Source organism: Pelophylax lessonae, assembly GCF_965119305.1.
Source record: "Pelophylax lessonae genome assembly, chromosome: 1".
Lineage (NCBI taxonomy): Eukaryota > Metazoa > Chordata > Amphibia > Anura > Ranidae > Pelophylax > Pelophylax lessonae.
The window spans coordinates 562672242-562687820 of NC_138768.1; the positions used below are offsets into that span (position 1 = coordinate 562672242).

The following is a 15579-nucleotide window of genomic DNA, read 5'->3' on the forward strand; positions in this document are numbered from 1 at the left end:
GCCACAGATAACACACCAAGTGCAGGAAGCCTTAAAAGAGCTGCCACACCTCATGGAAACTGCTGCCAGTAATTTTACAATAAACTAAACAATTTCTGGGACAGTCAGTGGACCAATTGCAGGAGCGAGGAGAAGTATTTTCTAAAAATGAATACTGAAATTGGAATAGAGAGAAGTTTGAAATGTGGCAGTTACAGAAGCCCATGGCAGGATTAAAATTGTGTTATTTTTTAACATTATTTAAAAGGGTAAAGAAATTATGTTACATTTTTGGAAAACAAGCGTTGTCCTTTTGAAAGAAAGATTAATCATTGCCATACTTTTCATATACTATATAATCAGTTCAGGTACTATAAAGACACTAGAAAAGTACTGCAACATTCAAATGCTAGCCCACTAACACCTTAACTAGTCATAAACTGGAAGATTGGTATTGACTAGAGTCCAAATTTTTTCTGACCGCGTAATACATCATTACTTCTTTAGAGATCCATATACGAATTGCAGAACTTGCTACAAAGCTTTTAAATTTAATTTCCTAGATGGATCAATGATCAGCCTATCCATGACTTTACAACTATGTACCCTCTATGAAGACCCCTACCATTCGTGTATACTTCACAACTAGATGTCCCATGCCTCATGATGTGATTCTGCCATGATGAAGATGGAGCTCAAGTCATGCTCTATGGGCAAATTCCTTTTAAAACTTTAGGTTTTGGTATTGCATAAGTCTCCCACTATCCATGGAAAACTCAGAAATCCCAACACAACATGCATGTTGGGGTCTCAAAGACTTTCAATATTGAAGCTATTTTAAGAATGTATGTTCTCTCACGGCCGCCATGCTTGTCCCCTAATTATTTCACTGTACACCAATACACACCCCACCATATTTATTTTGCCCAGATTGCCGCCATCCTGTGACATATCATCTCCGTCTCCCCACCATATTTATTTTGCCCAGATTGCCTCCATCCTGTGACATATCATCTCCGTGCTGGGCGCCGGGATGCTGCACCCTGATGTGGACTCCGTTCGGTTTCCCAGTCGAGTGCTGAGGAATATGCCACCCGCTGTGCCTGCATGTGGATTTACCACATACAAGCTACATGCCTGGCACCTGCGCGCCTCACTTCCTGTCTCAGTGGGCACAACGCTCCTGTGTGAGGAAGTTGCCAGTGCAACCTGGCTCCAAGCCTTAGATTGCTTTGACAGGAGATCGTGCCCCAGCTCCAGAGCTACATACCAAAGTGAGGGCCCGGTCTCAGACTGTCTCTCCGCTCTTCCAGTAATTGCTGCCTGTGAAGCTGGGGCCAGGTCACAAAGACCCCTGAGGACCCGCAACTGGACTGTGAAGGACCCCTGCCCTGTGCCCTCTGAGCCTCCTTCCCTGCCATCCTCTCAGACCCTGGACTGAGGCCGCTGTTGAGTCTTTTAACCTCTGTTGTGCTATACCCTGCTCTGCCCTGGGCGTTGGACTTGACCCCTGCTGTGCCATACCTTGCTCTGCCTGGATCACTGTTCTGTGCTGGACCTAACCCTCACCGTGACTTATTGTTGCCCTGTGGTCAGTTTCCCATTTGCTATGCCATATTTTCACTTCAATGATTGTTTATCCATGCTGTGCCCCATGGTTACTTCATTAAGTGTTTACCATTGCTGTGCTTTATCTCTACCCTGTGGACAGTCTCTCTGTGCTGTGCCCTACTGCCACCTCTCCTATACACTCAAGATCCTCAAACGCCTGCGCATCAGGTCCTGTGGGATTTGCCTGCATGTGCTCTCTCTGCTCTCCTATTTTGTCACATTCTCTTTCTTTTTAGCTTTTCAGGACTAAAACCATATATTTAAAAAATTAAGCAATTCTAAAAGTCAGGTAAATATAAAATTCTGCTTACAATCATTTTTATTATATTCTATTGCAGATAGCAGGTAACAAGCACCATGCAAGAAACTCTTTCAAGAGTCTCAGAATAATAACGCTAGAGGGTCCAGCTAAAGCGTAAAAAACATTGTTTGCTGGTAGTGCTTGCACTTTCCAGTTAAATTAAAAACATTATTTATATATTCATACATTATATTATCCTTTATACAGTACTACAGTTTTTTTTTTTTTTTTTTAAACTTTTGCACATACCTTCAAAATCTCTTCAACACAATGGGCTTCATTGGTGAAGGTCTGAAATAAAACAAATTAAGCAATTAAGCAAATACCCAGTGTTAAAGTACAACTATAGTTTTAAAAAAACCTGAGGAAACAAATATGCACATTAATTAGCTGAAAATGCATTTATTGTTTATTTAGAAAACTGGTTATGCTGGTGTATTTACATTGACTATAAGTCATGCATAAATACGTAGATACCAAAGGAAACATTTTCTAAATTTTGTAAGGCACCTGCTGTCCAAAGCAATTTTCCAAGATCAGCCATAAAGTCCAGAGTCTCGCTTATCCAAGTCAGAATAATGCATTCCATAACCCTTGGCAGACCATTTAAAATATCTTACCCCAACATTTTATATTCCCGATATGAGCCTGTACTTGTGTTAAAAAGTATTGTTTTCTTTGCATTGCTTCCTTTTTGTGAAATCCCTGGTGTTCCTTCTTATATCAAACTAACCACACTAGGTATGAGAGCACACCTATTTCAGCATGGTCAGCCCTGTGCAGGGAGAACAGCCTGTCCTGCAATTCTCAGAACTGTGCTGATATGCCACCGTCCACCCCCTGTACAGCCATGCACTGGGAGGATCAGTGTAATACTACAAAAAATGTTATATATATATATATATATATATATATATATATATATATATATATATATATATATATATATATATATATATATATATATATATATATATATATATATATATATATATATACATATATATACACACAGACACACACACAGCAGGTAAAATGTATTGAATACATCACCATTTGTCTAGGTAAATAGATTTCTAAAGGTGCTATAGACATGAAATTTTCACCACATGTCGGTAACAACCCATGCAATCCATACATAAAAAAGAACAACAAATAAGTACAGAAATTACTAAAAATTGGGGATTACGCGCTAATGGATAAAAGAAGAAAATGGCTGCAGCCTACCTCAAAATATAGTGTGGAAGCTATATTCAGATATATAATGGATGGTACTGCCAGATATAGTGTTTATGGATATTAAAAAAAAAAAAAAAAAACACTATATCTGGCAGCGCCATCCACCTCACCATCCATTATATATCTGAATATAGCTTCCACACTATATTTTGAGGTAGGCTGCAGCCATTTTCTTCTTTTACCCATTAGCGCGCAATCCCCAATTTTTAGTATTACTAACACTCTTGAGTGTTTTCTCTGCAGCAATGGATATTATTAAAAAAAAAAAGTTCAGAAATTAAGTTATGTGTAATAAAAATTGAATGACAGGGAAAAAGTATTGAACACGTAATTGAAATGTAATACTTCTTAAAAAATCCTTTGTTGGTAATGACCGCTTTGCTTTATGCATTGTTGGTATGATTTTTTTCCAAACAGTCCTCAAATCTTGAAGGTTCTGTGGGCCTTTTCTATGAACTATGATCTTTAGTTCTTTCCATAGATTCTCTACTGGATTCAAGCCAGGTGATTGCCTGGGCCACTCTAGCCACTTTATTTCTTTGAAACCAATTGAGAGTTTCCTTGGCTTTATGTTTGGGATCATTGACATCCTGGTAGATGGCAGCAGATTTTTACAAAGAAAGTCTTGGTACCTTTTTCCATTCATTCTTCCTTCATTGATACATAGGCGTGCACAGGAGGTGTGCCTGGGCACACCCCTATTACCCTGTGTGGCGCAGATTCCCCCTGCTGATACACCGTATGCTGAAAAATAGCCCCACATCATGATGTTGCCACCTCCAAACTTCACTGTTCGTATGGTGTTTTTGGGGTGATGTGCAGTGCCATGTAACCTCTAAACATGGTGTGTATTATGGCATCCAAGATTTTTACCAAAAATATGTAGCAGAACACAGATTGGCCTAAAATAATGAAAAAAATTTTGATTTTTAAATTTTTTTTATTGGGAATGTTCTTTAGCAGAATGTGAAAAATATTGTTTTTATTTTTCAGAATTGTCGCTCTTTTTTTGTTTATAGCGCAAAAAATAAAAAAAATCGCACAGGTGATCAAATACCACCAAAAGAAAGCTCTATTTGTGGGGGGGGGAAAGGATCTTTTATTTGGGCACAGCATTACAAGACCACCCAAATGTCCGTTAAAATAAGGCAGTGCCGAATTGCAAAAAATGGCTTGGTCATTAAGGGGGTAAAACCTTCCCGTCCTTAAGTTGTTAAACAAGCTTCAACATGCTTTTTCTTCAGCAACGGAGTCTTGCGTAGTGAGCATGCATACAGGCTATGGCGGTTGAGTGCAATGCTTCTTGTTTTCTTTGAAACAATTATACCTGCTAATTCCAGGTCTTTCTGAAGCTCTCCACAAATGGTCCTTGGTTCTTAAACAACTTTTCTGATATTTCCCTTTACTCCTCAGAAATCTTACGAGCAGCACCTGGCTTTGGTCAGTTTATGGTGAAATGCAGTTCTTTCTGCTTCTGGATTATGGTCCCAACATTTTCTGTGTGAGGTGTTCACTTGGTTGCACCTCCGGGTCTGATGGCTATGAGTGACTATAAGTAGCCCTGTCCTTCTCCCTTACCAATAGCTGAGGAAGTCCCGCGCAGTGGGGAGGGGGCGGTGACGTCACCCGCCATCCATTGCGGTCGAGACCGCTGTGTGTAATACAATCTGCTCATCACATGCACTTGTATAGTGCTTTACAAGGTAATTTTTATGATTTTATGCTTTGTTCAATAAAGTAATTTATTGCGGTAATGCACTATGTCCGGACCTTTGTTTTCCTATGGAACTGTGACCAGCTTTATGGACCTGTGATCTGTTACCTGTGAGCCTTATCTTCTGATGAAGAGGAATACTGATCTGATCTGTATTGGTGATATTCTTGGAGAAAGTTTTTATGTCTTACTAGCCCGTCTGGTGACACAGGGGCTAAGTGTGAGGTGAGAGGCTAATGAGACTGGGTGGAGGATTACCAGCACATTGAGAAGCACTGAATGTTTATATCTTGTGCATGCTTCACCATAATTTGCACCTGTGGACTGCTCTCCTCGATATCTTCATAATCCATATTTGATACACTTTTTGTTATATATTTGTTATTGGGACTTTTGGTTTATTGATCCTTTAGTGCATAGCAGCTTTCTATTTTATTATACAGTTGCGCTGAATTTTTTATCTATTATTATGGTCCCAACATTGTTTACTGGAACATTCAGAAGTTTGGAAATCCTTCCATAACCAATGCCATCAGTATGTTTTAGAACAATAAGGTATTCAAAGGTTTTGAGAAAGCGCTTTGCTTTTACCCATCATGAGATGTTTCTTGTGTGACACCTTGGTAATGAGACACCTTTTTATAGGCCATCAGTTGAGACTGAACCCGTTGATATTAATTTACACTGACAAGAGGCAGGATTGCTTTCCAATTACTGATAGATTTCAGCTGGTGTCTTGGCTTTCCATGCCTTTTTGCACCTCCTTTTCTTCATGTGTTCAATACTTTGTCTCTGTATCATTCCATTTTGTTACACATAATGTTATTTCTGAACGTATTTATTTGTTTTTCTTTCTTTGTATGTATGGATTGCATGGGTTGTTACTGACGTAGTGAAAATTTCATGTCAATAACATCTTTATACATTTTGCCTTGCATTCCAATTTGAACAAATTGGTTGTTTTACAAAGGTGAAAATTCACTGTAGGTGTATGCAAATCCAAAATCTATTTTCCAGCCTTTTTGTGGAACATATGTCACTGTACTGTATACAGTTTCCTTATCCCCCTTCACCCCTAAGGGTAAAACACATCATAATGCCCAAGTCCAATTTTGCAACTTTGACATGTTAGTAAACGTTTACATATCACTAATTTGTTAATTAAGGTGGATTATACCTTGTTTTTTTTCCAGGACAAATTTGGCTTTCATTTGGTGGTACATAGTAATGAATATCTTCTGATTTTTTTTTTTATCATCTAAGGAAAACTGGCTCAAAATAGTAAAAACAAAACATTTTTAGTAAATTTAACTGTATATTTCTTGTTACTACCATAACCTACCACCAAAGAACAACCCAAAATAAATTCTCCTGCTCCTGGCTATTGCAGCGATGCCACATGTGTATGTTAGTGGTTTGTATTGGTAGTACAGCCCAGAAACAATAGTGAGCATTTTGCATTTTTTTTTTTTATCCTGCCTAAAACACACTGACACTAACTAAAAAAAATACTGACCCTGACCTTTGATCTTGACCCAAACAGTAACATTTGAGCTGAACTAGATCAAACATTGATCCAGGGTTTTTTAACACCTTTAAGACCGCCACCACAGATTTACTGTGGCAGACGGCCTCTCCTGCGTGATCCGACGTAGCTGCCAGGCACCAACGGTCACTCCTCGCTGAGAGAGGAGGACGGTGAGCTGTGTTTCTTCTCTCTGAAATGATCACAGAGCGCCTGTGATCCTGCTATATGGGATTACAGGTCTCCATGATCATTTCGCAAGCCCATCCTCCATACAGTTAGTAAACACTCCCCTAGGCTCACCCTTAACCCTTTGATCAACCCTAGGGTTAACCCCTTCCCTGCCAATGTCAATATTACTGTAACAGTGCATATTTTAGCACTGATTACTGTAGTAATGTCACTAGTCCCACCAAAAGTGTCAAAATGTCAGTTAGGGGTCTGATCTGTCTGCCGCAATGTTGCAGTCCCACTAAAAGTTAGGGTTAGGGTTGCCTATTGCCGGTAAAGACACAGGGGATGGTTTTGACACAGGAAATGGATCATGGACCCACCCCAAAAGGTCAGTTTTTTGCTCAGAGGTCAAAGGTCATAGCTCCACCTAGTGTTGGACACAGGGGGTGGCGTACTAGTAAAAAATAAATAAAAAAAATGACAAATCTTTCCCCTAGTTTGTAGATGCAATAACTTTTGCGCAAACCAATCAAAATACGCTTATTACGATTTTTTTTACCAAAAATATGTAGCAAAATGCAAATTGGCCTAAAAGGATGAAAATTTTTGATTGTTATATAGCAGAATGTGAAAAATATTATTATTATTTTTTTTTCCAGAAATGTCGCTCTTTTTTTTTGTTTATTGCGCAAAAAATAAAACTCACACAGGCGATCAAATACCACCAAAAGAAAGCTCAGTTTGTGGGAAAAAAGGACAACCATTTTTCTTTGGTTACAGTGTCGCTAGACCGCGCAATTTTCCGTTAAAATGACGGGGTGCCAAATCGCAAAAAAATGGCCTGGTCATTAAGGGGGCAAAACCTTCTGGCCCAGAAAGGGTTAAATTTAGTTTTGTTTATTATATTTTTTTTCTCTCTGCAAGGACAGAGAAAGATGCAATGTATCCGTTTCGTCCATTCACAGAGACCAAAAACAAGGGGGCAGGCTTCACAGTGACTGATCACTGTGATAGCCAATCAGAGGCTATCACAGCGATCAGGTGACCCAGAATAAGTCTTTCGGGTCCCAATCTTTAGAACAGGTCCCAGGCTCTTGGTGAGACCCTGGTCTCTGTGCTGTGCGGTGTGCTCCCAGCACAAAGGGAGATGAGCAAATATGCGACCCCATGAAAAAGAGCCCAGTCCAGTGGGGCTGCATATTTTCGTACGGTTGGCATGAAGGGGCTGGATTGGATCTAAACTTTTAAACAGACATAATATATTGCAGCTCACCAGTCCCAAGATGAAGTGCCTGCATTGGTTTTCTTTTTTCATACAGGTTTTCTTTATTTTTACCCGGGTACTCTACCTGTTACACACTTTCAGTCCGATCATGACAACATCAATTCACTGTACTATATCAGGACAACAGAAAGCAGATAGGACTTTGAAACCCCACCCTCTTATTCTACATAACATATAAAGGGAATGGTTCCATAGTATGTAATTGAGAAGAGTCAGCACAGACAAAGCACAACAAATTTTTAGCTCAAAAAGATATATGGCAAGGGGAACAGGTATTTTTTTTTTTCTACTTCTCAAACAAATATAGTAAAATGATTTCTAATTGTATATTTAGGAGACCAATGGGAAGCCAAATATTCCAAATTTGTTTTGGGGTTTAGATGAGCTTTAACCACTTTACCACCGGAGGATTTTGCTGTCTTACGTCCAGGCCACTTTTTGCGATTCGGCGCTGTGCGACTTTAACTGACAATTGCGCAGTCGTGCAACGCCGTACCCAAACGAAATGTCTTTTTTTTACCACAAATCAAGCTTTCTTTTGGTGGTATTTGATCACCTGTGCGATTTTTACTTTTTGCGCTATAAACAAAAAAAGCGTTTATTTTGAAAAAATAATTTTTTTTAACATTTTTTTATATGAAATTCCTCCCAAAAAATGTGTAAAAATCAAATTTCTTTTTTAATTTTTGGCCAATTTGTTTTCTGCTACCTATGTTTGGTAAAAAAAAAATCACAATAAGAATATTTTGATTGGTTTGCGCAAAAGTTATTGCGTTTACTAACTAAGGGAAAGATTTCTGTCATTTTTGGTGTTTTTTTTTTTTTTTTTTTAACGAGTAATGGCGGCGATCTGCAATTTTTTTTTTGCGGTACTGCGACATTGCGGCGGACAGATCGGACCCTTGACTGACATTTTTGACACTTTTGGGGGTACCAGTGACATTACTGCAGTAATCAGTGCTATATATATATGTACTGTTACTGTAAAAATGACACTGGCAGGGAAGGGGTTAATTTTATTGGAGAGGGAGGGGTTAATGTATGCCTGGTGCTTTCTAACGTGTGGGGGGGGGAGGTGACTGAGTGAGTCAGGGACAGATCGGATGTTCAGCTATGCTGAACACTCTGATCTGTCACTCCCTGTCACTTAGGAGATCCGCCCGCTCTGTTTACACAGGCGGGCGGATCTCCAAACTAGATTCCCCAACGATCGGGGAAGAGCGGCGGCGATTGCCGACGCTCCTCCCTTGGCCCGACTCCCGCTGTGAATGAAAACAGCGGGAGCGCGCCTCCGGCGGCGCGCGAGTGCCGCCTACAGGGTGTGGAGTCCAGCGACGTAGGTCTACGTCGCTGGACAATAACGAGCCACGGTGCCGCAGTAGAGGCACAGTGGCCAGAGGTAAAGTGGTTAAAGTGGTTGTAAAGGCTCGTGATTTTTTTACCTTTATGCATTCTATGCATGAAAGTAAAAAACCTTCTGTGTGCAGATGCCCCCCTAAAACTTAACTGAGCACCATCTCAATCCAGGGATGTGCACAAGAACCTCGGCTCTCTGGGGACTCTCACTCCTCATTGGCTGAGGCAGCAGAGGGAGCCATTGGCTCCCACTGCTGTCAATCAAAGCCAGTGTGAGCTAATGAGGAAGGGGGCATGAGCCGCAGCTCTGTGTGCTAATGGACACGTGGAGCCATGGCTCGGGAGCGAGCCCGCGTAGGTGCCTCAAGAGCAAGCTACTTGCTCTGGGGGCACTTGGCAGGAGGGAGGGGCAGGAGGGCTGGCGGGGTACCGAGAAGAGGAGGATTCTGGCTGCTTTGTGCAAAACCCCTGCAGAGAGCTGGTAAGGAGGACTGATTTTTATCCAATGCAAAGTTTCTTACTCTGAGATCAGACTAGTAACAGCACTTTCTGTTGCGGATTTAAAACACTAAGCCACTGCCTTCCAATTAGCGACAGTGTTCTCAGTCTACTGTGTGCGCTCCTTCAGTTAGCCATTGGGTTGCATGTCAAGTCCATCAGATAGGCAATCTAAAGGCAAATAAAGAAGCACATATGGCAGGCTGACAGTGCTGCAATTGAGTGAAAATTAGAACTTGGGTTTACATATACATTAAAACAGAATCCTGTGTGCATTGTAGAGTGCATTGTAACCTATACAGGTTGGTGTGAATAAGCCCCATTTAGTTTCTCTTTCAGGCTAAACTACAGCACATATGTGTTAACTAACCAGGTGGGAAAAAATAGGATATTTACTTACAATGCATTTTCATGCAGCAAAATGCATGGATTTTTCTGCATAAAAATAGACAAGTGTAAATAGAACCTAAGTAACTGATGAGCCGTTTTACAATACTTAGTTTAGCGTGATAAATGTCAAGCATGATTTTTCAAATAGAATTCCTTCTTTTCCTTTGGAAAACATTAGTCAAAGGAATACAAAGTTTGTAACCCTCAAACACACCAGGATGAATAGTAATGATAGAAATAGTCTAGGTTAATTTCTCCGCTATGTTGTCTTTCTATTCGCACATCATAAAACAACTGGCCTTTCCAACCAATAGTGGTAGTCTTAACAAATATTCACTGTTCAGAGGACTGATGGAAAAACAAACATTAACGGCTTGTTTACACTACAGGCCAGTGATGGCAAACCTTGGCACCCCAGATGTTTTGGAACTATATTTCCCATAATGCTCACCTACACTACAGAGTGCATGAGCATCATGGGAAATGCAGTTCCAAAACATCTGGAGTGCCAAGGTTTACCTATCTGCTACTTCTCTAAAAAGCCATCCACTCTAAGATCGCTTTTAAGAGGCAATAGGTCACCTCATCAGTGCTGGTTTTAACCCATAAATGCCACACTACTGTGCCACATCCATTCAATTTAATAGGCTGTGCTCGGTGGCCGTGAGACAGATGGTATAATTCCTGCTATGGCTGTGATGCATTGCAGCTGTGGCATGTGTATTTTGAGGTAATAAAAATGGCTCAACTGTGTGGTTTTACTGCCTCTTCACTGTTCATGAAAATGAGTCCTTACTTATTGGTCAAAGGGCTCTTTCACAAAGTCATTGAAAATAGGAAATTGGGATGTGTATTTCCTGCATTACATCCACCTATTTACAGCACTCAAAATGGGTAAAATAGGGAGCAAATGGAGGTATAAAAAACTGCAGCTTTAGCATTGTCTCATGTTGAAGCAAGGCGGAAATAAAAGATCCTGGATGGTTCGGTAGGTGTTGACACTTTGCAACCAATTCCATTCATTTGTACCGAAATGCACAAAAACTTCACTGTAAATGCCATAGGCCAGTGGTCTCCAGACTGCGGCCCCTTGCTTGCTTTCATCCAGGCCTTGGGGTGCTATTATATTCACGGACACCAATAAAGGACACAATTCCTCACAAAGACACCAACAATGGGGCACAGTTCCTCTCAATGACACAGGCAATGGGGCCCACAGACACCAATGATAAGACAATTCCTCACAATGACCCCAATGATGGGGCACAATTCATCCCACTGACAGCAGTGCTGGAGGATTGTTTTCTCCCACTGTTGCTGGGACATTATGTACTCCTGATGGCCACAGTCCGGCCCCCTAGAGTCTGAAGGACAGTACACTGGCCCTTTATTCAGAAAGTTTAGAGCCCCTTGTAATAGACAAAGCACCAAAAGTCATCATTTCCCAATTTACCTTGCAAACAAATTAAAAACAAAAAATCTCACAAGGTGTTGGAGGAGTGTTGCCTCACTTGAATGCTTGTGCAGTGCATCTGAAACGCTCAAATAGATGCGGTAATATGCGTTAAAATTCAATGCCCTTCTAGATGCAAACTGTTTACATAAGCAGTTACAGGGTTTGAGCATTCTTCCCTGAAACATCACAGGTTATCAAAATTGTGTACCGTAAACTAGGAAAATAATATAAAAAACAGAAAAAATATAAACAAATATAAAAACGAATACAAACATTCTCTTTGCTTTTTGAAATGTATATATTTATATTTTATAGCTGAAGTGAACAGTAGCAGGGAAGCAGCGTATGATTGTCAAAAACAATTCTGTATATTTATGTAATAGTGGGTGTAACCATTGTGGATATTTTTAACTGATTCATGGCAAATGTTCCCATACATGTGCTAATATTTCTCACCAACAGGTGGTTTAGTGAGCTTTTGATGACGAGTATTTAAAGATGGCTGCCGCATATACAATTGCCCATGTGGTTGAGGGGGGGGGGGGGGAGAGTGCAACCATGTGTTGATGACCTCACTCACAAAATGACCTGTGAGTGGTCAAGAGCAATGATTACATCCTGTGGGTGGTCTCTGGTATACAGGACTATAAAAAGAGTCCATAACATGAGGAACTGTCTGTTTTCTGGAGCTGTGGAAAGACCAAGCAGGCAGCCAGGATTTCTTATGGTCCTGTTCCTCTAGCTATCCAGTGTAAGCGGTTGACATTCAGCTACCAGAGTTAAAGAGGTTGTACACTCGTTTAAAAATTTTTTTTTTTTTTTTTTACAACCTGCAAGAGAAACGCATAATGAGCTAGTATGCATCGCATACTAGCTCATTATGAAATACTTACCTTAGAACGAGCCCCCATCGTGCCGCTCACTCACCTGTATGACGAGCGACATGTTCAGTCGCCCGTCTTCCGGGATCGCGGCATCCGGCCATCTGATTGGCCGGAGCCACGGTGACGTCACTCCCGCGCACGCGTGCGGGAGCCGACGGTCACGGCACGGGGCTCTGAAGGAACGGCACGATCAGCCGTTCCTTCAGAGCGCATGCGCCAGTGACGTCACTGGCTGCATTAAAGGTAAATATCTCCTAAACGGTCAATGTTTAGGAGATATTTACAGTACCTATAGGTAAGCCTTATCATAGGCTTACCTATAGGTACAACTTCCCGAGGAGGGTTTACTTCCTCTTTAAGTATTATTTGACCTTTCTTTGGGATATTGGGAATAGGAGTGTATGTTTGAGTCTTGTTAATGTTTATGGTAACTTTTATGTGTGAGAAGCTTTATGTATTTTGATGTCCAGTAAAGTTTTATTTTATGCTTTTAATCAAAACTGCTCTTGGTGTGTCTGTTCATTTTTAATATTCACTAGATATTTCAGTGGCTGTGCAGTATACCTTCATTATAAAAATGTTATTGTTCCCACATATGATACAGTGGGTTTAAAGTGACCTATAGCAAGAGAAACAGATGCACAGAATGAAAAATAATATTCATAAGTCAAAAGTGTGACACCGATAACATAACCACAAAAAGTTCAATACCTTACATCAACTACCATGATCTATTTGAAGCCACACTGTCAAAAGATTCTTTGTTTGTATTATGATATTTGGATCGCTACTGCAAAAATCACAGCACAACTAAACACTGGCTGAAATTTGGCCCAGAGGGGTTTTCACACCAGTTCATAAATCTTGAGCCAAGACTGCTCCAACCAAAGTTGGCAAACCACTACAGATTGTGCTACTGGTATCCATCAAAAATCTAGTCCTTGATACACTGCCAATGTGTTTTTTTTTTATAGAAGTGGGACATTTTAGGATGTGGAACATGCTCTGGCCTACTATTCACTTCACAGCTGGGCAAATGCTTGTGATAGGTTCAACCCTATATTAGTACTTTATTACACTATAATAGTACTTTATAACCTTTCCAACCACTGGTACTAATAGTACAGAGCATCTGGAAAGTATTCAAAGCGCTTCACTTTTTTCCACATTTTGTTAGGTTACAGCCTTATTCCAAAATTAAATAATAATATTTTCCTCAAACCTCTACCCCATAATGACAATGTGAAAGAAGTTTGTTTGAAAAAAAAACACAATTACATAAGTATTCACAGCCTTTGCCATAACACTAAATATTGAGCTCAGGTGCATCCTGTTTTTACGGATCATCCTAGAGATGTTTGTACAACTTGATTGGAGTCCACCTGTGGTAAATCCAGTTCATTGGACTTGATTTGGAAAGACACACACGTCTATATACGGTTCCAAAGTTAACAGTGCATCTCAGAGCACAAACCAAGCCATGATGTCAAAGGAATTGTCTGTAGACCTCCAAGACAGTATAGTATCAAGGGACAGATCTGGGGAAGGGTACAGAAAAATTTCTGCAGCATCGAAGATCCAAATAAGCACAGTGGCCTTCATCATCCATAAATGGAAGAAGTTTTGAACCACTAGGACTCTTCCTAGAGTGGGTCACCCGGCCAAACTGAGCAATTGCTCTTTTGCCTGAATGGCAAGTGTCATGTCTGGAGGAAGCCAGGCACCAATCATCACCTGGCCAATACCATCCCTAAAGTGAAGCATGGTGGTGGCAGCATCATGTTGTGGAGATGTTTTTCAGAAACTGGGAGACAAGTCAGGGTCGAGGGAAAGATGAATGCAGCAATGTACAGAGACATCCTTGATGAAAACCTGCTCCAAAGTGCTCTGGACCTCAGACTGGGGCCAAGGTTCTTCTTCCAACAGGACAACCACCCTAAGCATACAGCCAAGATAACAAAAGTAGTGGCTATGGGACAACTATGTGAATGTCCTTGAGTGGCCCAGTCAGAGCCCAGATTTAAACCAAATTTAACATCTTTGGAGAGATCTAAAAATGGCTGTGCACCAACGCTCCCCATCCAAACTGATGGTGCTTGAGAGGTCCTGCAAAGAAAAATGGGAGAAACTGCCAAAAAATAGGTGTGCCAAGCTTGTAGCATCATACTCAAAAAGACTTAAGGCTGTAATTGGTGCCAAAGACGCTTTAACAATGTATTGCGCAAAATGCGGTGAATACTTATGTATATGTGTTTTTTTTCTTATATATTCGCAAAGATTTCAAAACAAACTTTTTTTCACGTTGTCATTATGGGGTATTGTTTGTAGAATTTTGAGGAAAATAATACATTTAATCCATTTTGGAATAAGGCTGTAACATAACAAAATGTGGAAAAAGCAACGCGCTGTGAATACTTTCCGGATCCACTGTATGTTCTAGTATTACACAGTATAGACTTTGGAACGGCAGAGCCTCTAATTATGTGACATGACTTCATACGTCACAAGAGAAGAGTGGCACTGAAACCGCAGTATAAAAACACAACCCTGTTTGTGCCCCAGCATCCAACTACTGCTTTGATGTGTCAAATAGCAGATGAAGTAACAATTCCAACAGGTATCGGTACCCTAAGGCAGTATACAGGACAGAATAATCAAAGAAAGCTATTTTACAGGCAAGACATTTTCTGAGCAGAAACGAAACACGAAAGCAGTATCAAAACACCATCATGAGTTATGCAACAATGTAAATATATAGTTAATAGTTATTACAGCAGTTTTTATTTTCCACAGAAAAATGTTGAAACTAAAACTCAATCATCACATACTTATGTTACAAAATTAATAAGCTATTTAAAGTGATTGCAAACCCTCACCTTGTAAAACAACCCATTGCGTTTTAAATATAAATGAAAGGTAAAACATTTGTGTATAAATGTTTTTTTTTTCTTATAAATGATTAAATTCCCTCTGTTCTCAGCTGAAAGAGCTGGTGGCAGAGAAACAGCAGCACACTGAACTTCCCAGTTAATGGGTGTGGGGGTGGATGTGTCAGGACAAGTCTGATCATTGGAGGAGAGCAGGCCAAGTTCCCAGCATAGCTGAAGAACTGACCACAGAATGTTCTACTGCTTAGTGTGGTCAGTTTTTAATAGGAAAGCAGACGG

The 15579-nt window shown here is 40.3% G+C and overlaps 1 protein-coding gene across 1 annotated transcript in view; it reads right to left on the reverse strand.

The window, feature by feature from the left end:
- AFF1 (ALF transcription elongation factor 1) overlaps positions 1-15579 on the reverse strand; it is a 268126-nt gene that overhangs the window by 87399 nt on the left and 165148 nt on the right. The window contains exon 4 of the mRNA XM_082265696.1: positions 2141-2182. Within this exon, the coding sequence (XP_082121822.1) occupies positions 2141-2182 (42 nt within the window). The remainder of the gene's footprint in view (positions 1-2140; positions 2183-15579) is intronic.